Source organism: Megalops cyprinoides, chromosome 8 (assembly GCF_013368585.1).
Source record: "Megalops cyprinoides isolate fMegCyp1 chromosome 8, fMegCyp1.pri, whole genome shotgun sequence".
In the NCBI taxonomy this organism is placed as follows: Eukaryota; Metazoa; Chordata; class Actinopteri; order Elopiformes; family Megalopidae; genus Megalops; species Megalops cyprinoides.
In genome coordinates, this window is record NC_050590.1 from 32,061,028 (window position 1) to 32,088,439 (window position 27,412).

The 27,412-nt window shown below is 42.0% G+C and overlaps 1 protein-coding gene across 2 annotated transcripts; it reads left to right on the forward strand.

The window, feature by feature from the left end:
- Positions 1-274: 274 nt before the first annotated feature.
- On the forward strand, positions 275-25,647 carry LOC118781892 (PHD and RING finger domain-containing protein 1-like). Of its 2 annotated transcripts, none has more exons than XM_036535029.1 (18): positions 275-355; positions 1,640-1,732; positions 2,482-2,607; positions 2,781-2,980; positions 3,180-3,263; positions 3,490-3,608; positions 3,862-3,953; positions 4,270-4,433; positions 12,736-12,868; positions 13,037-13,158; positions 13,734-13,927; positions 14,332-14,442; positions 14,638-14,792; positions 16,457-20,068; positions 20,826-20,911; positions 21,936-22,076; positions 22,311-22,442; positions 24,674-25,647. In XM_036535029.1, exons 2-18 carry the CDS (start codon positions 1,666-1,668, stop codon positions 24,833-24,835), a joined length of 5,700 nt encoding a protein of 1,899 aa, XP_036390922.1. In that variant the 5' UTR covers positions 275-355; positions 1,640-1,665; the 3' UTR covers positions 24,836-25,647. The 2 variants fall into 2 exon arrangements, with proteins under 2 accessions (XP_036390922.1, XP_036390923.1); XM_036535030.1 differs by having other exon boundaries at positions 22,314-22,442.
- Positions 25,648-27,412: the final 1,765 nt, after the last annotated feature.

The following is a 27,412-nucleotide window of genomic DNA, read 5'->3' on the forward strand; positions in this document are numbered from 1 at the left end:
CTTCCATGACTTCAGAAAACAGGATAGTTAATGACATGTCGTACTGCCAAATCAATTAAACCTGTCCGAACATATATATATATAGATCCTACCCTTGCCACCGTCATTATTACCAGATAGCTTAACACAGGAAGCAGGAATTGTAAGTTCACGTACTTCGGCGAACTATAAAAACGTGAATGCATGTAAGTATACACATAACCATACTTCCTACGCGCTGTACCTTTAAGAGTGTTACAGCTATTCCAACACGTTCGGCAATATCCGTTGTTGTCCTTAGCCAGTTGTGTCAGTCAACGCGCAAACCGTGGACTTCGAAATAATTACTCAATTAAGCGTCTCATAAGTCGTTAGGGTAAGTGTTAAGCACATTCTGCTACCTAAAATGTCTTATGCGTGTATATAATAGATGACGTGGGAGTCCAAGGGTGCATGCATTGTATTACTCATTTTTTATTACATATTGACCGAAGATACAAAGCTAGTTAGCTAGCTATGTATAACACGAGAGCTATCTAACTAGCTTTCGATCTACTTCATAAATGGCCTGCTTAAGATAGCCGGCTAGCTGCACTAAGTCGACACAGTAGACTAGTGCACTAGCTATATTGTATTTATCTGAAAGAGTGATTATATTTTTGGAAGGATTGATAGCTTGTTGGTTTGGTGGAAGATCTTACAGCTAGCTACCTCGGGACGCAGCTCATTGTTTTGGCGTTAGGCTGCTGTTGTGGGTAACTGACGAGGTCAGTTAGGTTGTTTCTCGGAGCTGTTGGGTTTTACAATTGTTTTGCTTTGATCTTAGTTCATTTGATATGTCCTGACTCATTTGATGTTGACTAGCGTTAGCCACTGTTATGGTTAATGATGTGCATTCAGTTATGATTAAAGTTGCCTAGCCAGCCCAGCTAACTACAATACAGCGACACGCACTGACGTCACATTTTGTAAGCATGAAACATTGCTGTCACTGTAAAGCGGTAGAGGGCTTTGGTGAAGTTCACCGTAGATACAGGTAATTTCAGTAGTTAGTGATAGGGCATCTTGTAGGCGTTTTGTTTAACAGTAAACGAACGAAAAAACAGATTAGCTTTGCGAACTAAACTGGAGTCATGTAATGCATTTGTCAGTTACAGAATCCGGTGATGTTCTATGAAGCTGTGAATCATGTGCACATATGCACAGAAACCTGAAATGGCATATGCTGTTTTCCTTTTAATGAATTAAAATGATTTTGCCCTGTGCTATGTCATGGGAGGGGTAAACATTTATTTTTCATTTGTGTCTATATATTCTCACTGAGTTGGGGTAGTGAGGCTGCACTGCACCCTGTTTGCAATGGTACTGTTTTGGAAGAACAACTGGAGAACAGATTACAGACGATGTGTGGTAGTGAGAATTCTGTCGCTTGTGTTCAACTGATGAGCAGGAAGGCTGATTTTCTTGTGTTCACTATACTTTGGCACTTCAGCAGTATGAGGGTTACTTTACAAAAAAGGGAAACTATTTCATAATTTGATGTTTTTCCTCACATGAAAGAATCATCGGCTGTAATGTACTGTCAGCTTGTACTTTGATGTGGGATGAGTATCTTTAGGACTGGCTCAATTTGTGAATGGACCCGCTTTCTTTTTTCCAGATACTGTGGCCATCTCATGGTTGGACATGGATGAGGACAGCCAATATGAGTTGATCACCAGGAGAGAGGTCTCGTCCATAATCTCAGACGAAGGTGAGGATTGGTGCTGGGTTGCCTTACTTCTGTTTTCCAAAAGAAATAAATAAATATCTTGCTGGAGGGAAGAAGCATTACCCCATTTCAGATTTGAACCCTCCTGATGAGTTCAGGGTCTTAACTTCTGTTCCTCAGTTCTGATATAAAGCAGCGGGGAGAGGTGGGGAAGCATGAGCAGACATGGGGGGTGAGTTGGTTAGACAGGGGCTTCACAGACCCTAACTGGCTATAATACTTGGATCATGTGACTTTTCAAAAAACCTGCTATTGTGCATAATCCTCAAAGCAAATTGAACCAAAGTACACTTTGTAGAGTTGAGGCTGATATGATGTGGCTTTCTTTTTTTGGAATTCCCAATGCTTTTCCCCCAATTTTTTCCCAATTTTTGGAATGCTCAGTTCTATAGTGTAATTGCCCTGCAGGTACAACACTGCTGTTAATCAGTAAGGTGAGAGTAACATGCTGTCCACTCTGGATCAACCAGCAGGGGTCACTGTTTAGCTATGAGGCCAGCTCCAGGCTGACCTACCCTCACCTGTATCACTAGCAGAATGAGCCAGTTTATTTTTCTGCTATGCACTCCCGGTTATCAGCTGATAACACGGCTGGAATTGAACCCTGGCTATAGTATTCAGCCTTACTGATTGAGCCACACATTGTCACTCGTCATATCTGGGTAATTATGTCACGAGATACCCCTAACACATTGTAACCCCCTTGCCATCACTTGTGTCTCACTGCTCAGACGAGTACATTGAGGAAGATGAACGCCAGACAGAGAGTGAAGAGGACAAGGAAGATGAGGATGGAGAGAAGGTGGATGGAGGGGAAGATGAGGAAAATGAGGATGACAGTGATAGTGACAGTGATGGTGAGGAACCTTTAAACCTGTGCCATTTGGTGACACTAATCCTGGACTCTTTAAGAGTCAAATAGACCATGGCATTGAGAGTACCAACAGTATATTCTAAAAGCTGACATTCCTAAACCTCCATCAGTGTGTGTTACTTCTGTGAATGATGTGTGCATGTTTGTGCTGTCCAGAAGAGGAGGATGATGACACATCGATGGCTGGGCTGGAAGGGGCAGTGGGGCCAGCCTATGCTGGTTCGGTCTATCTGAGCCCAGATGAAGATGTAGAGAGTTGTCCCATTTGCCTCAACCATTTCCGTAAGCAGCCAGTGGCCACTCCAGAGAATTGTGAACACTACTTCTGCCTGGACTGCATCTTGGAATGGTCTAAGGTGGGCACAGCACCAGGTATAACTGTCTCAGTAAACAACATGAAGAGTACTGTTGCCTGCTGCCTAGTGGATTCAAAGGAGAATAAGGGATAACTTGTGTTGTAAGCTTTACTGTTTTGCACTTTTAACAGCACACAGACAGGTGGTGGGTGGCATTGAAAATGAATTGGGTATGTGGTGTTTTTCGTCCTTTCCTTAGAATGCAAACTCCTGCCCTGTCGACCGGATTGTCTTTAACGCCATCAGTCTGAGGAAGTGTTATGGTGGGAAAGTTCAGAAAATGGTAGGTCAAACATTTGGCCTCTTTGACCACAAATTGAATTGTTTGACCAGCTCTCCTACACCCAGGTTGGGAATCCCTTGTGTGCTTTAGATAATGGATATTGTGTGTCAGCAGATGAGGTGAAATATGACTGGTTCAGTAGGAAATCTCCCCATTTTCTCCCTGCTGCCTTTGACTTGTTGTCTGGAGGCTGCTGCCCTGATGCTGTTGACTTGTCTGTGTGCAGATCACCGTGCAGATGCTGCGGGAGGCGTTGGATCCGGTCTTGGACCAAACCAATTGCGAGGTGTGCGGTCAGTGTGACCGCGAGGACCGGATGCTGCTGTGTGATGAATGTGACGCCGGGTTAGCTGACTGTCCTTCTCAAAGTGACTCTGCTGGCACCATTATTATTACCACTTACCTTTTAATGAATTACTTTCTGTGTAGATGGATATGAACTGTAGGAATTTATGGTAAGCTTAAGAATGCCCCTCCTGTCAAGTGAATCTAGAATGATCTGGGGCCCACATTACATTTGATAGAGCTGTAGGGATACACTGGTTTTAACTCATGAGCCCTTAATCTTATCCCCTTCTCCATTCTTGCATCATGGCAGATACCACATGGAGTGCCTGACCCCCCCACGTGATGCAGTACCTGTGGAGGAATGGTTCTGTCCACAGTGTGCACCCAACCACCCCCGTTCAGGTGATGATGCCTGACACCATTAAACAGGAGACTTGGCTCTGTGTTCCTTTGATTCTCTACGTCCATCACTTGGAGGGCCCGTTGGTAATAAGATTCTGACGTTGATTGCACTGGTGTGCTGACTGTGGTTGGTCTTGCCTTTCACCAGGCCCCTGTGAATATTCACAATAATACAGTCAGTGAGAACGTTTAACAGTGTTTGCAGCACTAAGCAAACAGAGCTGAATATGTGTAAAGTAAATTGACTATCATTGGTACAGCACACCTGCTGTACAATGGCACTTTTCTGGAACTACATGGTGTCTTTGTTTTTCAGGGGGCTATGGGGAGGCGGGAACCTCCCAGATAGCCACCCCTACTACCAGTCATGGCAGGACTCCTGCAGCTAGGCCAACCCGCGTCATCGCGCGCACACAGCAGAGTGAGAGGGTCCGCTCCAATGTTAACCGGCACCGCATCATGCAGGCGCACACCGCTCAGGTTTGCATGCCTCTATTGCTGCCCCCTCACCCCAATTATGCTTGCTGTTTGAGGAATATAAAACCTCAGTGTCAGTGTAGACACCAATCACCCTTAATTCTCAGATTTAGACAGATAATGTTGCAGTGTCCAAACGTTTGTGTGAAGTGTGTCATGTCTAAGATTTCTAGTTGCAGTGAGATTAATATTGGTATCTATGACATGATCATTCTTAAGCAGAGAAAGAATTGGGTCACAGCTCAGGACTCATGGTCAAAAACACTGAAGAATCCTTCTTTCAAAATGCATAAATATTTGCACCTCCCTATACAACTGGAACTTGTATATCCAAACGGCTCTTAAACAGCGCTTTTTGTTTGGCCTACTACCACCCCCTCACTAGAGGATGTCTTTATTCTCATGCTGTAATAACTTAATAGTACAAATATTCAAGAGAGAAAGAAACAATTTCTTCCTTTCTGTCCCCCAGTGAACCAACCCTCTCCTGAAGCTCTTCCTCCCCCCATTCACTTCTCCATTCTCCTCACCCTCTTTCCGGTGTCTTCAGTCATCACCCCAGCCCTCACCCTCTAAGCCAGGTCTACGTGCAATATAGTTATGACAGATGCATGGAGACATACAGACAAACTGACAGTTACTGATACAGTTAGTGGGGATGAATATTTTGGTGTCATTAGCAGATAGTATCTATCTCCAATAGCGCCTACAGACTGAGATTGTTGAAATCTTAAGTTTATTGCAAGCCACACTGTGCGACATGGATCTAATAAACTTGGGTACGACATCAAGTTTGATGTATGTAGACTGTACAATGATAACACCTACTGAATCGTAGGCTACGACGCAAGTCAATATACAAGAATAAAACATCATCAGTGATACAAAACATTTCATTTTGCACGTTTTAGCTCCATTACATTTGGGTTTGGCACCAGTGTCACATTGATCAGTGCTTCATTTCATGCTGCATTCCTATTGGTTGGTTAGTAGACGTAGGTCGTATAGCAGCAGTCACATTGTGAGATGGTCATCCTAAATTTCTGACAGTCAGCATTTTGTCCCAGGCTATCTTTGGTCGCAAGACCGTGACAACGGCCATCTTTGAACCTCTCACAGTGCTACGTAGGACCACTGTTTCGGAGCCACGACCATGGATATCACCACGTTTCTTTAGCGTTGGTCATCTTTCGTCTGGGACAAAAATCGCACAGTGTATACCCGCCATAAGATATATCAATATAAGGATTTTCACACTGCATATTCTTAGCCCAGGGCTATCCTTAGCCCTGGGCTAAAAGTTGACCCTGGGATAATTTAGCCCCTTTTCACACGCACATTGTAAACCCAGGGATAACCTAAGCCCAGGGCTATACTATTCACACTGCACTTCTACTAGCCCTGGGTTAAATGTCTGTTGGAGCACGTGACTAATGTTTACATTCTAGAATGACGCATGACTATTCTTTAGCAGCAACGTTAAAATGTCGACATTAAGTAAGCCCTAGGCTAAAGTCGGGGTTAGCCCACTTTGGAATGTGCCAGGATTGTGCCAGTGTGAAAGCTTTCTTAGCCTGGGGCTAACAGCTCCCTTAGCCTGGGGCTAAGAAGGTTCTAAGAATGCTTTTAGCGCTATATATATATAAATATGTATATATATGTATGTGTGTGTACACACACACACACACACACACCACTGTCTTATGTTTCTGATTGGAGGTTTTATGGCGGAAGTTGTATAGAGATGTGGGTAGGGCTGTGCGCTGTGCTTTTTTGAGTTTCTCAGCTTAAGGTATTGATTCTCAGTTTAAGGTTTTGATTATGTTGGCTTGGGGTAAGTGAAAAGGTTTCTTTAAAGTCCTGAAATGGTATTAGCCTGCCATTTTTGTACTTTAGTTATTTGTGTCATCTTCCAGGTTGGAAATATGAATGGCTTACTATCAATTGAGAGTTCAGGGTTATACATGATTGGAGTTAGGCCAGAGAGTGAGTTTGGATGTTTATGTATTTGGTTGGCTGTTACCAGGCATCAGTGGCAGCTGATAGGCAAGGGTTATTATACGGAGGTACTAATTTCAGTTTTTGAAGCTAGAAATTGTAGATTGCAAAACTGTATTGGAGAACATGATGCCTGTTCATCCACCATCCATAAGGGAGAATGTCAGTCAATGTCCATTTATCCACTTAGCCAAAACTGAAGTTAATATGAAATGCAGTAATTGAGGAAGTTTGGGGAAGACAGACCATCATATATTCTTTGTTTATGTGAAGTTGGATCTGAGATGTTTTGTTTCCAGTAGAATTCTTTTATAACTTGGTCTAGGGAGGTAAGCCAGTTAAATTTGGGATCAGAAGAATAATGGATAAGAAATAATTAATTCTCAGCAGGGACATTCTGATGGCTTAGATCTGCCCCATAAATGATAGTTGAAGTGTTTTCCATCTGCCGAGTATGAAGCTTGATTTTGGAGTTCCATTTGACGGGGAGGTCCCTAGGCAGCAGTATCCCAGTTGAATTTGTTTAATGGTAGGATTTCTAATTTGGACTAGTTCACTTTGTAGCCAGATATGTTGCCAAGCGCTTGATAGAACGCTGGGAGGATTTTGCTTTGATGTTGGATATAAAGTAAGATATTGTCTGCATACAGGCATTTTATGGATTATTGATCCTCTTGGTGTTCTGTGGATGTTGTCATTATGCCGAATAGGGCATGCTAAGGGTTTGATAGTAGTGAAATTAGTAGAGGTAATGGAGGGCATTCTTGTCTAGTGCTGCAAGCAAGGGTGAATGGTATGGATATTATCCTATTTTTAATCACAGAAGCTGATGGCTAGTTAGAGATGGATACAGAGTTTCTATCTAGTTCTGCCAAAACCCAAAATATTTCAGAGAAATTTTTACTTAACTGTCCGACGCCTTCTCTACATCAGAAGTAACGATAAAGGGTGTTTTAGATCATTGAGACTTGTGAATTATGATGAATAGTTATCCAGTGCCCCCCCCCCCCCCCCCGTCAAGTACCTGCCTTTAATGAAACCAGGCTGATCGGAGTGGATTATATTGGAAATAGGTGCTTCTAGTTTAAGAGCTGATGCTTTACAAATATTAAAGTCAGCATTTGAAAGGGAGAGAGGTCTGTAGCTGGAGCTGAGGGATTTGTCCGTGTTTTTTTTAAATTGAAGGTTATAAGTGCAGTATTCATGTGATGGGTGAGCTTAGAATTTTCTTTAACATTGATAACATCTGAAATCCTATTGGTAGACCATCTGATCCTGGTGATTTCACATTTGTCTTCAAATTGGCTGCATGTTTGAGTTCTTGAAGAGTAAGTGGGGCAATTAAAGTTTTTCCTGTTTAATTGTTTAGCTAATGCTGGGCCTGTTTTTTCCTTAATTCAAAATGTTTTTGTTTGGATTTGGGTTTGTTCTTATATGTACTTATTTAATTATTTGGCTTGGATATTTGTGGTTTTTTTCTGTTGCTTTTAAATAATTCATGGTCCTCAGGTTTACTGTATTGCTTTTTTTTAACTTATGCCATGGATGAAACTGTGCAGCCCCACAAAGCACCAATGGGGTGCAGTGTAGAATACCATTAAATTCTAAGAACTCCCCCCATGCCTTATGTATAGTCAGTGAATATTTCATTTCTTAAGAGGCATCAGGGCACCATTGTGGTTAACAGTCAGGTTTACACTCAACTGATAACTGCAGGCTGATTTGGGCATAGTCAAAAATTGTTGGTGGGATTTTATGGTTGATCTGAGCAGTTTAAACAGTTACAGGAAATCAATGCGAGATGAGTTTGTGTACTGTGGATGAATGTAAATTCTTAATTACCTGGGATGCTTGTGGTGTTAATTTTTTTGGAATGTTGATTTTGTCTGGATATGTGTCTGTGTTGAAATCACCTCCTATAACTGAGCTGTTTGGGGATTTGCCAAGTTCTGTTAAAGTTATGTAAGAATTGTGGGTTGTCTTCATGTGAGGCAGGGGCATTCTGTTAATATGCCATGAATTCACACTCAGCATGTGAACATTTGACCTATGCGCTCCCGCCTCCACGTTCTTCCAGGTAAGATGATGCTTAAAACTGATGTTCCACCAATGAGCGGAAAGGGGCAGGAGTGTAGTGAGCGCTGGTTGAATAGGAAATAAAATGCACTAAAGAAGCGCACATTTGTGATAAACTACAGTCGCTCTTTTTGACAGGGTTGCCAGTCTGATTTAAAGTGACGTCATACAAAAAGCTGAAGTCGTGTTACACACTATCAAAACCGATTCCCGACAAGGTTCGCTTTGGAAAAAGCACTAAAACACCACTCTGCCAAGTGTTTACTTACAGTAAACTAACCTTGGAAACAAACCGTAGCTATTTCTGAACAGGAAGGAGTGTTGAAATTGATGGCTAAAAGGCATGTTTTATTTTAAGTTGACACGATCTCAGTAAGGAAACCAGACTATTGCCATTTCAGTCACACAAGTCAGTGTCAAATCACTACCAAACAGGCAAAATTATGCCAAACCTGGCAGCCTGGGTTAGTGGATTCTGTTGTATTTCCGTCCAATAAGCTGCTGTTGGTGTTATTAGTTAGCCAATGTTACTATAAAACAAAATTACCAAAATTTTCCGAGTGACCCTGTGAATGAGGAGCTAATTTTTGTTAATACGTTTTGACATTGTGGCTCATTAGCTACCATATGGGGGCATTTAGTGATGATGTGTAACTTAAACATTGCTCAATGTTAACATAATATCCAATATTGATTTGTTATTCAGTGTTGTCACTATGATGTTTATATTTTTGTCAATTTTTCAAGCTGAAGTCAAATTTCCACTCGATAACAAAGGTGGACAATACAGCTGTTTTCAACTTAATTTTCTAAAGAACCTTGAGTTGCATGCACTTTCTGTCAGAAAGGTGTCTTTCCTTTTAAATATGTTTATGCTCCCAAAAAGAAGCATATGGATGTTTTATGTTTGACAATCATCTCTGCAAATTAATAAAGTTACTGTTAAGCAGATTGAAGAGTAGTGTTTTTATTATTTTAATATTTATTATTTATAGTGTTTTTATTTTATTTTAGATTTGGAATGTTAATTTTCAATAAAATATAATACATTGTAAATGGAATGTAATTTCACATAACATCATTTATTTTTGGCCCGCAGCCCTCCATCCAGATTAATTTTTGGCCCTTCATAGGAAAGGATTTTGGGCACCTCCGGTTTAGAAGAAAATATTTTAAAGGGAGCAGGGGAAATTAAACTTTCATTTCTTATAGCTATAATGTCTTATTTAAATTAATGTTCTGTTTAATTGGTTGGGTATTCATGTGCAATTTGTTCAATAAAAGCATGTTCAAAATAATGTATTTCATTTCTTCAGTGGGCATAGGTTATTCAATGTTAGGGGTCTATGTTAGCAGTGTACCTGTTAAAGCAGAAAGACATAGGAACTGTATAGCTAATATGCACACTTCAATATTTGTTTATCGCAAGTCATATCATCATTGCAATATTGAACAATGTTATCGCACATCGCAGATTTTCCTCATATCGTGCAGGCCTAGTGCAAACTGTGTATTGACTTGTGATTTTGTTTTTGCTCTTCCTCAGTGTCAGTAGAAGTTTTGGTACCACTTCCTTCTCTCATGCTGTTTAGTACTGGTTTTGGAGCTGTCCATAGTGCAGAGCTTGTTGTACTGTTCATTGTTAAAGTTCTCAAGGTGTTTAAGAAGTAGTGGTTTTTTCAAGGCGAATTGCAGAGTAGTAAATATAATGTATTACTAAATATTCAGTTGTGTTATCCTTTTTTTAAATTTCAGGTGACAGAGCTAGGGATCATAATTTGGGGATGGTGATGACTTGAGAGATGGCATCACCAGTGTGCCTGTTCATGATTAGTCCTGAAGGCCATCTGACTCCTTTAGGTTAGTCGGTCACCCATGCAATCTGTCCCCAATCGTTTAAATTGCCCAAAAGTAATTTGATTGGTTGACTGGAACAGCACTAGTGCCTCAGAACACTAAAACTTGTTTAATCTGCTGTTGGTGCTATTTTTGTCAAGTGGGTGCACCGTGCTGCTATGCGATTACACTCTGAACAGATACTGTCTGGGTTCTGTGACCATCTTATTCTACCATGGAGTGATTGTACCTTACCTTGTTTATACCCCATTAATTATTCATGTGATATTTACAAGTGATAAGTAGCGTTCTAGCAGCAAGATGCCCCCATGTTGGCTCTTTCCTTTGCACACATGCTCAGGCAGTCATTCCCTCCTCTTGCTTCTCAATGTTATGTTACAGTTGTCCATTTTAAAAAAGGGACAAACTAAATAGTTACACTTAAGTACAAGCTGAGCTCTGTGACCAGAGTTCTGTCCCAGCTGTGCCATCAGCCTAAGGCAATTGGGAGTCCACAGCAGCCAACAAATCGGCTCTGTTTCACCAGGGATGGGTGTAGGTGTGTTGGCAGGGGTTGCTCCTCTTGCTGCGCTCAGAAACTTACTCATCAGGCACTTGCAGATTGTTCAGATGATGTCAGCAAAGCTGCGCCTATCAGTTGGCACATGGTGCACTGGAGAGTGCTGGCTGACTTGTGAGTTGTGAGCATGAGAAGTTTTGTATTAGTGTGTGATTGTATTGGAGGGTTGTATTCACTACGCCCTGCATTCCTGTTCCAATGTAGTGGACTTTGTTGTGAGACATGACTGATCAATTGTCCATTCCAAAAAAAGGGGGTAGATGAAGGGAAGAAGCAGCAAAGAAAAAATAAAATTAACTTAAATAGATAGTGAATTATTGGTACCTCCCATTGAACAAAGTAAATGACCATTACAAAAGGCATAGAGTACCGAGGTGGCTACGTCACACTGGTGTTGGAAGTGAAATTCCCCATTCATTTTTGTCATTTACTTTTTCTAAAAAGCACTTTTAAAGTTCTTCTAGTGATTTATGGCTTACCATCGATTTCCGGATTATATGTTGTGATCCCAACTTGTGACTTAAATTTAGCTCAAAACATTTGAATATATTACGTAATTTAATTTTTTAGCTTATACGCTAGTACAACCAAGGGCTAAAAACTACATGTCCCATAAAACCACGGAGCTTTCTCATTCCTGCTCTCCGGCCTTGCTAGCTAGAGTGTGGCTAATCATCGTTATCAGCTATCGCTATAGCAGCTAACTTGCAAGCTCGTCTTTAGCAGTCATCGCTATCAGCAATAGCAAGCTCATCGTTAGCAGCAATGGTGTCACTTCGTCATATTCTCCTCTTATTTAAGGATGAGACCTGAAGTTTTCAGCGGGGTGAAAACCATTATAAATTATGGCATGTGGAGGAATTCAGTTGTTTTGAAGGCCATATCGCCGGTTTGGTCACGGCGAGCATGAGGGAGAAGACCTACAGGGTGTCGGTGAGTGTAGGCCAGTGTAATGTTAGGTAGCATAGCTAACCAGCTAGCTACCTTGCAAGCAAAGTCAGGTTACCACATCACCCATCGAGCTTGCTAAGTGGACTGATTGTTAGCCCACAATTTTGAATGATAAATGCCCAAAGCCTTTGAAGCTACATTTGATAGACGTCTCTCTGATGGTGTGCTTACAGAGATAACCTTCGCGGTTTCCATGATGTATAAAACTGCCGTGGGGCATTTTGGAAACCTGAAAAATTTTCAGTTCACATATGTATGGTGGCTGCAGTCCAGGACAAAGCACTGAAGCATTTTATAACGATTACGATGGTTTCTTAGCTAGCTAACTACCAACTGTCGTCGTCTTTGCTACTGTGTCTTCCACTAGCAAACCTAGCTGGGTTCAGAGCCAACGGTTTTCTAAACCAAAGATCCCAGAATGCCCGGATGACATGGTGGTATCTGATTTGTCAGGATGTTCTCCCCGCATTGCTTTATTGGATATGTCAATCGAAAATTGGACTACAAAACGAACTACAAGTCTTAAATCTTAACATTTTCGGAAAATATCAAAACATTTGACATATATCCTCACACAGAACAGGTTCAGGGAATTCCTAGCTCCTGAAATGAATCCAAACTTGAGTGAAGATGGATAGTGTGCGAAGCCCATTGTAATTTTCCATTGGGAATTTACTTCCGACACCAGCGAGGAACCAATGACAATGTACCCACCTCGGTACTCTATTTGGCAGGTTGGTTTGCTTGCATTGTTTGGGTTTTTTTTTTTTTTTTTTTTTTTTGCACCACCTACCTTTCTCAAGTTGCTGGTTTCTGTCTGTCTGGCTGTTTAGTGTTGACAGTGACTGTTCGTTCATGCCTCAGCACATGCCCAGGAGCCTGCTAGAATCCACCTGGCTAGACGAGACCATCGATGCAGTGGTGGCTGGCCTGAACACTGCTGTATATGTGCGCAATCTGACGCCACGTGCCAGGACCAGCAGGAAACGAAAGACTGGTAATGTACTACACAAACCAACAAAGACCAGTGACGCAGTCAAAATGTCATGACAGGATTTATTCAACCTAATTTGATAAGCAAATATACAATATTAATGTCCTTAATAGATCAAATATTTGTGTTTCTCTGTCTTGGTCTGACGCTCACTTAACCGGGACCCTGTAGTTAAGCGACGGAAGTCCAAGAGCAGGTCATCATCAACTGCTGGGAGCAAAGGGAGGACCAAGGGAACAGGGGTGAAGAGACGCAGACGGCGTAAGAGGAGGACAAAATCCCGTAGGAAACTGGTGAGGAATGCAGAGACATGACTACAGACCAAGCCTGGAATGGAGAGGGTGGCTGTGTCTCACCATGAATTAGGGATACAGTGCACTCTTCACATAAGACCGGAAAAAATGGACATTTACAATTGTTTATGATGTTTGTACTTTTCATAAATGAGAAGTGCCCTGAGCTAAATTCTTCGAACGTGGAACAAAATTTTTAAAGTATAACTCCGGTTGTCACCTTACAATTTGGTAGTGCTATTTGGGCTAAAATGCCACAGCACAATGAATGTCCTTTAAATTTAAAACATAACATGGTTTCAAACTATTATCTTTAATTATTTCTCTGCCTGCGTAATATTTGGCTCTGTGTAGGCTACAGTGACCTAGTAATGTACATGTTCAGTGTGAGCCCAGAATGATTCTTATTGAGCGGGGACATGGAGAATTTGAACGGCTTTAGTAAAATAAGTATCTTATCTCACTCTCCCTGATCACTGTATGTAGTTGATTGTTATATCAGCAAATGCTTTAAGAAGAGTGCGCAGTGTAGGTATGGGGGCAAGGCACCAAACTGACCACTCTGCTTCGCCCAGGTGTTGAAGGAGGAGACCACTCCGCGCTTGCGCATCGCCAAGTACCTGGGGTTGGGAAAACCATCCAGGACCTCCTCCATCCCCTCGCTGACCTGCCGTCCTGAGCAGAGCCTGAACAGCATGCGGGCTGACATTGGGGCTGCTGCCCTGTCTGTCTTTGGAGACCCCTTCTACTTGGACCCTTTCAATGATGAGTGTGTCATGTTTCACAGAAGATTGGGGCTGTTAAAGGGGGGTGAAGGGCCAGTGTGTGCTTTCGCTTAGGTTCTTACGAGCCTCCCAGGAGTAGAATGGACAGTTAGCATAGTGCACATGTGTTATCTTTAAATGGAAAAGTGCCAGAAGTAGTAAATGACTGTGGCTAGTTAAAACTTTAGGAGCAGAGGTTTGTGTATAATCCCAAAATGCATGCAGAAACCTCCAGAAATTAAGTATGACACTTTGGATGTAGGTTGTGGTTCTCAACATAAGTCAACAGTCTGCTTTTCAACATAACATGTTTTGCAAACAAGGGTAGATTCATGTCACATCCTAGGCACTTTTGCTTTATCTTTATAAAGTCTCCTGGAGTAATGATCACCATTTTAATGTTTTAAAGGAACGAGCAGGTGGAACTGTCTTCGGCAGGACGGCAGGGGCAGGGCCTCTCTCGCTCCGCACTGCGTTCCCACCAACCTGTGGCCCGGCCAGTCCCCATTGCCCTCCCCAGGTGAGCCCCCCCTCCTGCCCTCCACATGTACCTGCCTGATAAACCAGCACTGCAGTAGTTCTTTAGTTTTACACTTAGCTGGGTAGTTATATGCACTTGTTTGAATGGCAGACATGATGGTAATGACATGCATTGAATGAATTAAATGAAAAGTGGTGTAGGAAAGCAGTTGTGCTGATTAACTGGTTGTTGCAGGAGGACTCTTGGTGTGCCTGAGCCAGAGGCGCTACCAGAGGTGGCTCCAATCCCAGATCTGCTGGGTAGCATTATGTCTGGCCAGAACATGCTGATGATGAGCAGCTGTGATGTAGTCATAAACCGAGATGGTACATTGAAGGCCGTCAAACCTGGTGAGTGTCTGCGTTTAAGTCTGTTACCAAGAGCAAAAGTGTTTAAACACACAGGTGCATGTTAAAAAAGGTGGATGTGGAAGTGGTTGTTCATAAAACGAAAACTAGAGGTGACTGCTCTACTCCATGGGTAGGGGTGCAGGAGAACATTGTGTTCCCATTTAAACTCGAGAACATTTTATTCTCCATTTTCTTCAGAACTGCTTCTGTTTTGGACCAGTTATTGCACATTTGATTCAGTCTTGGAAACAAATTGAGAAGACATATTTGAAATTTACTTTGTTATTCAGAAACACCGTAACTGTATGATGAATAACTGTCTTTGAATAGGGGTAAATCCTGTTTTTCCTCAGTGGTCTAAACAAGGCATTAACAAATTTTCAGATGTTATGAATAAAGATGGTCTAAGGTCTTTTTGAGATTGGAGGAATTCATAATTTATAATCTATATAATCAACATGTGAACATATGGAGGGCGTCAAGCATTAATCATTCATCCACTGGTTAAGATTGCAGAACAAAATAATAAAGGTTGTTTGTGTATGTTATACAGAATTATTCAGAAAACAGCCCAAGCTTAACAGTATGGAATATAGATCTGAAAGACTGCCAGCATAACAGTGACTGGAGAAGTTTGGGACAATATTCCTCAGCCCCTGTGGAACCTGAATCTGCTTATATATGACTAACTCATTCATAGATTTATCTCATTCTTAGATGGCATTCTCAGCTCAGAACCTATATGCATATGATGTGGGAATGCCCTAATGTGGTTTTATTTCAGTCTAACATTTCTGCCTCTGTGTCAGAAATGGTGGGAGTCCATATACCTTACATCCCCAATATGCTGTTGGTGGCTACATCTTATTAGGTTACAAAAAAGAGTCTTTCTAGCAATTAGGACAGCAGCTAACAAAAATGCTAGTTATGAGGTAGAAGCCTCAACACACATCGGCCAGTAGTTCATGGTTTTCTTAGCTATACAAAGTTCCAGTAAAACATCATCTATCATGGAAGAATTTAGGAATGAAGTGATCGGGTAGGTTATTTGTGAATAATATAAGTATCTGTTGGAATATGAGTTAGCACCTGGTACATTATATAAACTAAGGCTGCATGAATGAGACTATGGCATTGGCTGATATGCTAACACAAGTGTTTTTGCATAACTGTGTGTGTATATGGGCAAGTTTTTCTCTCTTGCTCATTTAACATTTTTGATAAAATTTTTCAGCGAAGTGCCATATTTATTTTTCTTTATTTTTTCAGTAATCTGTCTCTTGCATACATATGGCCCTCTTATCTATCTTATCTATCTATATATTTTCTTTATTTAAATTTTCTCTTTATGTACTGACATTCATGCATGTAAATATACAGATGTATGTCCATACACCATATATACACAAAGGCTTGCCTGCCTGTTGCCCTTGAAAACCAATAAAAATTTGGTCACAAAAAAGAAAAATGTATGTGAGAAGCTGAGAACCCTCCCTGTTTCTAATAAAACATTCAACACACATCATGGCCTTTTAAACATGGAAACATTATAGTATAAAAGGTGCTCTATTGCTTGTTTATCTTCAAATGTATGTGATCATTCTTCAGTGATTTCCTTGAACTGTAATGTTCAATAGTGCAATCTCTGCATTTTTGTATTTTAGTACCCTTGCCAAAGCCTACTATTTCCAGGATGACCAGCAGTGTTTTGGAGTTGCCAACGGAGATCCATGAAGGGGCATTGCCAAGGCCTCAGTCAAGTGCCGTCCAGGCCAGTGGAGACGCTGAGTTGCCCTACAGTGTCCTGAGAAGTCCCATGTCGTTGCCCATCTTACCTCCAGTCACTCCCACATCTTCCCACCAGGCCTCACCCCAACACCCTCCCACTGTGGGAAATGCTCACCCCCATCTGCACACCCCTGCCTCTCAGCGACCTGGTCCCTCTTTAAATCCCCCAGGTCCAGCCCACGGCAGCTGTCCCCTAGCAAAGGCTACCACCAGAGGAAGGGAGGTGGGTTTAGGGCCAGTAAAAAAGGCCCCTCTTAAACCAGTGTGGATGGGGGTGTCAAGCCTCCCGCGGATGCCAAAGGTCAAAAGTAGGGTCCGGTCAGATGATGGCACCAGCAGCACTGGTGGGCTCCCGGAGTCTTGCATGAACAGCCTGTCGGGCCGGCAGCAGATGGGAGATGAGAAGGTGTCCAGAGATGAGCAGGGGACAGCCCAGGGTGGTGACAGGCTAAGGCAGGTTGGAGCTGGCACCTCGTCTTCAACCTCCCACTCATCCTCCCTCTCCTTCAGCTCATCCTCTGATTCTGGTTCTTCCTCCATCTCCACCGTGAGGTTCTGCATCAATGCCAGCAGGAACTTGTGGCACACCCGACAGCTTGCCAGAACCACAGCACTTGGCAACCCCTTGGATTCAGAGCAGGAGGAAGAGACCTTGAAGAAGCAGCTGAAGAGTAAGGAGTTGCTGCTGTCATCGCGTTCACGGAGTGAAGACAAAAAGGAGCGAAAGAGCGAAATTTATGACCCTTTTGATCCCACGGCCTCGGATTCCAATGGCTCAGAAGGTGCCTCAGAGGCAGATGCTGCTGATAACCTGGCCATTGGGTCTCTGGAAGAACATTCCTCTTCATCTGGATTAGGCTGCCAGGATGACATAGAAGGCGCTAACCTCCAGATTAAAAAGGAGAAACTGGACGAGAGTACATTGAAGGATTACCCCAGTTCCTGGGCCTGGATGAAGATCAAGAGTGAGCCAGAAGAGGAGGAGATCTCCCAGGATCCAGTTTCTGGTTTACTAAATGTGTGTGTGTCTGAGGAGCCTAGCACCAAGCCCCTGACCCTAGAGGAACAGGCCACCACGAGCAGCAACTGGACGAGTCCGACCGAAGAAGGTGGTGAGAAGCACCAGTGCTCTCACTCCAGGTCTAGCACTACATCCAGCTCCCAGAGTGGGAAGAGGATAAATTCTGAGAAGGAACTCCAGCCCAAAGAGCAGTGCTCAACGTTACAAACCAGGTCCAAGTCACACTCATCGTCTGTCACAGACAGGAAACAGGAGCCCAAGGCGAGGAAGAAGTTGAAAGACGGGCGGTCAGTCTCTAGCAACCCAGAGGCAGGTGCTGCTGACAATGGCACCCTGGCCAGCAGGTCCCTGGAAGAATGTTCCTCTACATCTGGATTAGGCTGCCAGGATGACATGGAAGGCATTAATCTCCAGATTAAAAGGGAGAAACTGGATGACTATGCAGTGAAGTTTTACAAAAGTTCCTGGGCCTGGATGAAGATCAAGAGTGAGCCAGAAGAGATCTCCCAGGATGCCGTTTCTGGTTTACCAAATGTGTGTGTGTCTGAGGAGCCTAGCACAAAGCCTCTGACCCTAGAGGAGCAGGCCACCACGAGCAGCAACTGGACGAGTCCGACCAAAGGTGGTGAGAAGCACCAGTGCTCTCACTCCAGGTCTAGCTCCACTTCCAGCTCTCACAGTGGGAAGAGGATAAATTTTGAGAAGGAACAGCAGCCCAAAGAGCAGTGCTCAATGTCACAAGCCAGGTCCAAGTCAAACTCATCTTCTGTCATAGACAGGAAACAGGAGCCCAAGGCAAGGAAGAAGTCTAAAGATGGGTGGTCAGTCTCCAGCAGTCCAGAGGCAGAAGAGAAGAGAAGAGAAAAGAGACGTCAGCGTTCCCCCCAAAGGGAGAGAAAGAAGAGCTGGTCCCCATCTGACAGTGAGCTGTCCAGCACCTCTGAACGGTGCAGGAGAAAGAAGAACCAGTCACAATCTAGGTCGTGGTCAAGAGACAGGTGGAGGTCCAGCTCCAGTAGTGATGAGTTGTCCATAACATGGAGAAGAAACAAAGACAGGCACGAGCACTATAGCCACAAAGGGAATGAGAGACGAAAGAGATCAGAAGACGAAAGACAAGGTAGAGTTCGGTGTCAGCCAAGGTCCAAGTCCAGATCTCGATCAAGGTCTAGGTCCAGAACAAGGTCGAGAGAAGAAAGAAAAAATAGGAAGTGTTCAATGTCCACTTCCAAGTCAAAGGATAGAAGTGGGTCCCAGTTGGCAGAGAGGAGGAGAGCGAGGTCAGGGTCACTGTCGCGTGAGAGAAGGGCTAGGTCAAGGTCATTGTCGTGCGAGAGAAGAGGAGCGAGGCCCAGGTCACAGTCAAGAGAGAGAAGAAGAGTGAGATCCAGGTCACAGTCAAGAGAGAGAAATGAAGTGCGTCTGTCACAGCGCTCTCACTCCTCAGAGAAAAATTGTGTGAAAATGTCAAGACCCACCACGGCAGGTCCCAAAGCTCTGATGGAACACACAGACATTGACAAAGAAAAGATGGTCATTGGCAGTGAGGACAAAGAGGGGAGGATGCCTGAAGAAATTGAAACAGAAAAACCTGTCATTCTTAGTGCAATCAAAGAGAGTGGACATGAGGACATAACTAAAAACCCTGTTTCTCTTAGCATGGTCACAGAAAGTGAAGCTAAAGACACTAAAACTGAAAGAGCCGATTCTCTCAGCATGGTTAAAGAAAGTGAACCTGAAGACATTAAGACAGAACGGCTAATCTTTATGAGTATAGGCAAAGAAAAGAGGGAACTTGGAGAGGAAGAAAAAGAACTTGAAATTAAAAAGGTAAACCCAATCTCTCTAATTTTAGTCAAGGATGGTCGTGGTAGTCCTTGCTCCCTCAGCAGTGGCATGAAAGAGGTGGTGGCTTGCAAAGATGAGAAAAGAGAAGAAAACAAGGACAAGATGTCTCCAGAAACAAAAAAGGATGATGTGGAGAGGGGGATCAAAACAGAGCCTGTCTTCCCAGAGCTGCTCCCATATACCTCCTGTGATGTCAGGTTGCCATCTTCTCTGCTCATGCGTGTGAAAAAGTGCCACGAGAGGGTGACAAGTTGCATTGCACCCCTGAGTCATCCTTTGACCACATGCAATGAAGAGATGGCAGAGATGACATTGCTACAAACAACAGATGAGACTAAACGGGATAGAAATGAGTGCTGTAAGAATGAAGACAACATGGTCCACTTCCTGGACAGCCTGGGCCTCACAAGGAGTATAAAGATGGAACCAACATGGGATGAGGACATGGCCACAACGGCTGTGGTTCCGGACGTGTCTCTGGTCACACAGGAACGTCTGCCAGCAGTCATGCCTGAGACTAGACTTTCCTTAGTCACGGCCAGTGGCAAGTCCAAATCTCTGGTGAAGAGGGTCACGTGGAACCTGCAGGAGATGGAACTGCCTGCAGAGAAAACAGCAAGTAAGTGCTACTCATTTTCTGAGACTCTGAGATGACTGATAAACTTCAGTGGAACTAAAACTGTTTTTCACTGCTGGTGATTGTTAGGGAAGAAGTAGTCTGTGAATTTGAATTTCATTCCCTGAAATCGAGGTGACAGAGTAGGTTCTCAGATGAACAAGCATTTGTCCCAATTTGTGAGATGATATAAGGGTCATTAACTGTGGGTGTTTTTCAGTTGTAATTGCTTGCATGGCTTGCTGCAGTTTCAAATGGCTGTCACGGGGCCTAAGTACGAGTTCATAAATCACTTTGAAGGGGTACTTTGGCCTTTTACAACTGGGTCATTCCATGGCAAGCATACAAAGTTTAGTTTAAAAAAAAAAAAATCCAGGGGGGATTTGGACATTCTGAGTTCAGTGATTTATTAAAATTTCCATGGCATGTAAAAGTGAAAATTGACCCAGACTAGAAAAGTCCCTGCTTGTTTTTATTTTAATTTATTTGCTCCTATCAACATTTGGCAACAGTATGGAGGGGTTATTTTTGGTTGACTGAAAAAACTACATTGGTCTCCTAGGAGAAATCAGAAAGTCAGAAAGCACTGGTAAACAAATGTATGGGAAAAACTTGAGTATTACCTCTTTCTGCATGAGTAGGATTTTGATTGTCTTGACATGGACAGTGAAATGGTTTGATCTGGAAAGGCCAGCGGTGTAAACGGCATGTGCACATCAGACTGACTTCACTTTAATGCAGGTCCTTACCTTTCTTACAGAGATATCCTACTATAATATGAAGCAGGGTGTTAAGGAGGGGTGCCGAAAACCAGCAAACTCCAGCCTGAGCACAGAGAACAACCAGGTATGGGACTCTACCTTTCCCATGATGCTCTAGTGTGTGTTTCTACATGTAGACCCAATGTGGTATGCACACCTTAAGTAACAGTCCAAGTCCGCTTTCATTAGTGTGGCCTAGTGTTTGACTAGTGTACCCCTATGTATCGTCTTTAACTGAGACCTTTACATTTTCAGAGATATGATAATTTTTTTTCAAAGATTAATTGGATTTATTGCCATGCACCTTCTGGTTGAGAATCCATTGGGTCAGAAGGCTGGTTACATTTATTGTGTTGTGGTTTACTTAATTCACCATGAGGTGGCAGCAGTTTTTGCTGAGCTGAAGAGGCTCAATTGTGGCGACAGAGTGGAAGTTGTGGGAGGTGAGTTGGAGTGGTTGAGAGATCACATGACTGAAACAGAATCAGAAAAACATTTCAGAGTAAATGAAAGTGAAATTCAGTGCTCGAGAAATCAAAACTACCAGGGGAGTATACTTCCTGGATCACTGGGGGGCCTAATTAATTATTCATGTCCTTGTGGATTCATTTTTCCTTTTTCAACCCACAGATGCACATAATTCATTATATTGGGGAAACTAACTAGATTTATTGGATCTCATAACTCAGAAGAGCACAGAGCAACAAAAGTAAACAGGGAATTTCAAGCTTTGTACACCAGACCTGTTGAAAAGAAAAATTAACCAAATAGTCTGCCCTTTATAAAAAAGAGCAAGTGAGATTGGTGTGTGGGTTACCCATTACTGTTAACTTAACATTGAAACTGTAAACTTAATTTGGCATATCTCATGTTATATTACATATTCCTTAAACACGTTATTATGATTTGTTTGCCTAGCACAGCTTACATGTTACTATTGGATTAGATATCTTGCTAGAAGGTACAACAGCAGCTCTCCCATAGAGATTCAACCTACTTGCAAACTACTCATTCAGAAGTCCAGGTCTCTAACCACTTCATAGTACTAATCATAATGTACACGACTGAGTTCACTTTATACTATCTTGATCCCCCACTGCCCCCATCAGCACTTTGCCCACCCTGCCGTGCCCCCGTCTTCCGTCAATGCAGTTCATGGCCTCAAGAAGGGGACCTCAAGTCTAGTACCCCCTGGTGCCCCCTCCTGGTCCGTGGCCAAGAGAGAGGAAGGCTCATCCAGTAAAGACAAGGTGAGATACCAAGAAAAGAGAATGGCGAAACGATCCAGACACAGCTGATTTTGACTCGGTTGGCTTGGGAGATTGCCATATACTTCAGGGTCATATGAATTTATTTGACTCTAGTTCAAGGTTCTAAAATGTTAGAAACTCTATGTGGTAATGTTCTGTATGAAGGTTTGTAAGTGGGGTTAGGAGAGAATCAAAGTCAATTCACTAATGGTCTGGCTGCACTGTTCCCTTTAGCAGTACATGAAGAAACTCCACATGCAGGAGAGGGCTGTTGAGGAAGTGAAACTGGCCATCAAGCCCTTCTATCAGAATAGGGACATCACTAAAGAAGAGTACAAAGAAATTCTGCGCAAATCTGTGCAAAAGGTAAGTGAGTCTCATGTTTTAACCCACTCAGTGCCACAAGCAACTTAAGTAGGCCGACAAATAAAGTAAAAATGTTCTATCATTTGGTCAAGAAATACAAAAATGTGTAAATATAATCTGTATGGCTGTGACTTGCATAGTTTGCACATATGCAAACAATTTTAAAATATTACAAGCCTGCAAGTGTTTTTTGACTAGAGACAGGGAAAGTGGTGAGTAGTGAAGAGGAAGAGTGAGAAAAAAGGTGAAAACGGTATAGGGGAGGAGGGGACCAGCAGACAGGCAAAGTTGTGATGAGTGGTTAGCTGGAGAGGGCTTGGGAGGGGATTTCGGGACTCTCCTAACAGCCCTCAAACTGGGCCTTAGCATATCTGGTATAGTGGAGATGCTTTTGATTACTTGTTATCCATGTTCACACCAGATATCATTGACCCGATGGTCACCACAACTAATCACTACGTTGAGGATGTAAGAGGTCTGTGACACATGTATTAGCCAGTGGAAAGTGATGGACTTCAAGGAGATGCAAGTATTTCTGGCAGTTAGGATCACCCTGGTGCTCATGAAGACGCCAGTCAAACATTCAGTTGGAGCTCCAGTAAATAGTGGATATATTTATTCTTCCAATTTTATAATCTATACAACCGACCAGTGTTATATTTATTGTAAAAATTACTGTACCCTGATGAAGCTACAGTTTCTACTGTACAACTACTCGACTTACGATGGGGTTACTTCCCGATAAACCCATCGTAAATTGAGAATATTGTAAGTCGAAAATGTATTTAATACATCTAACCTACTGAACATCATAGCTTAGCCTAGCCTACTTTAAATGGCTCAGAACACTTACATTAGCCTACAGTTGGGCAAAGCCTGTTTTATAATAAAGTGTTGAATATCTCATGCAATTTATCGAATACTGTACTGAAAGTGAACACAAAGCACAATATCCAAAAAATGCTGGTAACACAGTACAGTATTGGTTGTTTACCCTCGTGATCGCATGGCTGACTGGGAGCTGCAGCTTGCTGCCGCTGCCCAGCATCGTGAGAGATTATCGTACCACATATCGCTAGCCCGGGAAAAGATCAAAAATCAAAATTTGAAGCACGGTTTGTACTGAATGCGTATCGCTTTCGCACCATCGTAAAGTCAAAAAATCGTAAGTCGAACCATTGTAAGTCAGGGACTGTCTGTACTCAGACTGAAATGGGCCTTAAATTATATATAAAATCTAAATATTTTATTTGTATTGTTTATATATGTTGAATGACATTCATTCATATTTGACAACTTACCATTTTCACTGTCATGATAGAGGAAGATATCTGGTAAAAGTGTTCAGTGTTTGCTTTGGTAATGCATACATCTGGAGTAGGGCTGGGCAGTATATCACAGTATAATTCTGAAATTTAGATTGTAATTATGTAAAAGTTTACATTGTTATGCCTTTTTCTTTATTAATTTATAGGCTTTATCAATCTATGACAGCACATGATTAGCCACGTAATGTGGTAGTGTACATTTATAAACTATAAATTAGAATTATAAATTCTTTCATGTGGATGAATGTGCTGTTGGTTTTGTTTAGTAAATGACATAACAGTGCACATTCCTTATTTGATACAATTGTGCAATTTTATTTTCACCATCTGCTCAGTTCTCCATTATTTTTGTCAATGTTTGTCTGTCACAGCCAGTGTCATCCAGGTGTGCAATTCCATTACCACAAAAGATCATTATAATAGGGGATAAAAACTTTTCAATATCAGATTTCACAAATATAACCATATTCTTGTTTAATGTAACTGAAAGTGCTGAAAATAATTTTTGTAACAGGTATAATTTGACACTTTTGTTTTATTGATAAGAAGGGAAATGCTATGCATACATTTGTATCAACAGTTTCATATTGTTTAAGACTGTCATATTGTGGTTATAGCTGCATGCATATGCCTTTTACAGGTATTTTTCATGTGTTTATCAAATAACTTTGTGCTAAAAGCTAAATGTACTGTTTTTTTATGTTTTTGTATTCACAAGCTGAATTTTAACATTTAGAATACTGGAGGCTAATACTGGCTTGGTGTTTGGTGTTGGATTTGTGTTCCGGAATTCTCTGGCAGTTAAATTGTACCCATCATGTTTGAAGTCAACAGTCACATGAGTTAAAACGGGCATTTTGTTTATCTGATGCCTGTTTTTAGTTCTGATATTTTCCATTGCAGGTGTGCCACAGTAAAAGTGGGGAAATCAACCCAGTGAAGGTGGCCAACATGGTGAAGGCCTATGTGGACATGTACAAGTATAACCGGAAGCACGGGAAAGGGAAGATGGGTGGGAAGAGCCAGGACAGTGGAACCACCAACACCCTGAAGGCCGGTCCTTAGCTGTCAGTGAAGGGAGAAGTGCTTCCTCTCCCTGCTGTGCTGTACATTACACTCTATCACTTTATTTCTGTAAACTAATAGAAACCTACAGGAGACTCAAGAGCTTTGAGAATTGACTCCGTGTTTTGTTTTTTTAAAGAATACAGCCCGTGTTTATTTTATTTTTATATTGTAAATGATTATGTTGTCTCTCTGAGTATTTAATTTTTCCCACAGGTGCTCGTTGTACTTCACATATAGAGGAACAGCAAAACGTTGTGAACCTTCAGAGACAGTAATACCTCCTCCCTCTCACTGATGGTCTCTCCCTCTCTCAATCAGTATCGTTCACTCCTGAACTCAGTCTCTCTCACTTTATCCATAAACTTGTATCCTCTGAGACTGAATTTTCCTCTTTTGAAGGTGGTGAGGAGGTGATGGCTTATGTATCTGTATATCAGATATGATAAATTGTTGCTACTCACTTTGGATGTAAAAACAAATGAAGGGGCCAATTATGAGTGGTACATTTCACCCAGTGTTCTCTGAACTAGTGTAATGTGGGTTGATTGGTTATTACAGGGCCTTCAGGAACATTGTCCTAACCCAGGACCATAGCATTGCCTAGCTGCGCCGCTATTTTTTTATGCATTTTGTTTGTGCCAGATATACCTGCACTCCATTGCCTGTAGCTGACCAACATGTATGATTTCCTCAACAGCTGTTGGCCTTGATGGGAGTGATTGAGGGGGCCGGGGTTAGTAATGCACACAAGTGTCCCTTGTGAATGACTTTCCTGAGTTCTCATAATACAGGCAAACGCATTAAACAAGTGCTGCACCTTTATTTGAATGTATCTTGTTTATTTCCTTCCGTTTCATCGTCTTTTTATTTCCACAAAGGAATCAAGGTGGTTTGGCATGAAGTGGGAACAAACAGGAATTATGTAAACATAAAAAAAGAAAATAGAGGAAATTTCTGAAGTTGATTTTCTAAATTCTAATTACATTGGTGCTTAAAAGAAATGGAAGTGCATGAAGTGTATGATTTGTAATTAAGTTTAAGTAGTGTTTTTCAAACTGATGGAGATAATTATGTTGAAATGAATGCTGTTAAGTGAATGCTGTATAGTGGAGTGAGAGGGCATTGTGTCCTTGTGACTCCTAACTGGATGTTTGTATGAGAGGGAGAGAGAGGCACTCAGGAAGCTCTGTGTAGCTCCCACTGTCTCAAACTGAAGGCTCCCACTCAAACTGTAAGTGAATATATTTCTTTTAGGATGTCTTTAATAAAAGACTGAGCAGAGTCATGTTTTCCCTTTCTTTGAAAAAGCTTTCAAAAGCTTAGATTGTCTTATTTTCCATTTTTCCTGTCCACTTTTATTGGAGCGTGCTGTAGTGCTATCCATTATCCTATGTTTTAGGCATACTGAGTTAGGCTAAGGTGCCACCCACTTACTAGAAATCCCACAAAATAGCAGGAAACGAAACAAAAGCAAGCAGAAGGATGCCTTCTGGGCGCAACGAGATGGCTCAGTGGAATGGCAAGTACAAGGAAATGGTGGACAAGGCATATAGCAGAATAAGCAACTGCAGAACACACAAACCACAGCTTAATCCTTGCTTTGGAAAAATGCACTTTGGTCATGTCCTCCTGACTATAGCTGTCACACTAAGTATGGCTTTATAACTTGGTTTGGTTTTCTTGGTTTACTGGTGTAATAGCATGTTCTTGTACCATTCTTGTCAATAACATGAACAATAACAGCAAGATCACATGTTTTGTTTCAAGCTTCTCATGTTTGGTTTTTGCTTAGGATGATAAAGATCTGAAATTAAAATGTATACTTGGATGAATGGGAATGGAAGGAAATAGTAATGTAAAGCACTGGTATTGATATTCATTTTGTAGGTACATGCAATTGCAAACATGGTTGACTGTTGCTAAGGAATTCTGTCTGGTATGTTATGAATCATTTAATATAAGATGATCTCAGCTTTTACTCCGTGTCAGAATGAAATCCAGAACTGGGAAGCATGATAGCTAAAGTTTCCTCTGGTCTGCAGTCAGATTGGTCCAGGGCACTGACTCTCAATCCTGCTCCTGGGGCCCCCCTGCTCTGCAAGTTTTCCATCTTTCCCTGCTCTACCTACCGACCGAACTCATCAGTGGCACTTTTGATTAGCCGAACACACCTGATTTAATAAAGAGCATATTAATTATTTCAATCAGGTGTGTTTGGAGCAAGGATAGATAGAAGATATGCAGGACAGGGGGGCTCCAGGAGTAAGATTGGGAAACACTGGTCCAGGGGAAAGGGGGGCTATTCCAAATGAAGTTATGTTAAAACTTTTAAATCCCCATGGAAAATGTTTTGATTTTGAAGGCAGCCATTTCTCTCTCCTCAGTGTGACCTGACCAGTTGTTGAAATACAATAATGCTTTTAGTTTGATTTGCCAGTTGAAATTCTTTTATAAGAACATCAAAATTATTTTAATTCCACCTGCATTCTGTTTTGCTTTGACACTCTGCCTTCCATTTTTGCAAAATTCACATTTTCCACTCTTCATGGGTGCTTGGGGCTGTTGTCTGATTAA

What these genes read in the sequence shown, in the direction of transcription:
- LOC118781892 (XM_036535029.1), top strand. Translation starts at nt 1,666, where the DNA reads ATGGATGAGGACAGCCAATATGAGTTGATCACCAGGAGAGAGGTCTCG. An exon ending in CAGTGATAGTGACAGTGATG is followed by an intron (nt 2,608 to 2,780) that starts GTGAGGAACCTT and finishes TGTGCTGTCCAG; the next exon opens with AAGAGGAGGATGATGACACA. An exon ending in ACCCAACCACCCCCGTTCAG is followed by an intron (nt 3,954 to 4,269) that starts GTGATGATGCCT and finishes TTTGTTTTTCAG; the next exon opens with GGGGCTATGGGGAGGCGGGA.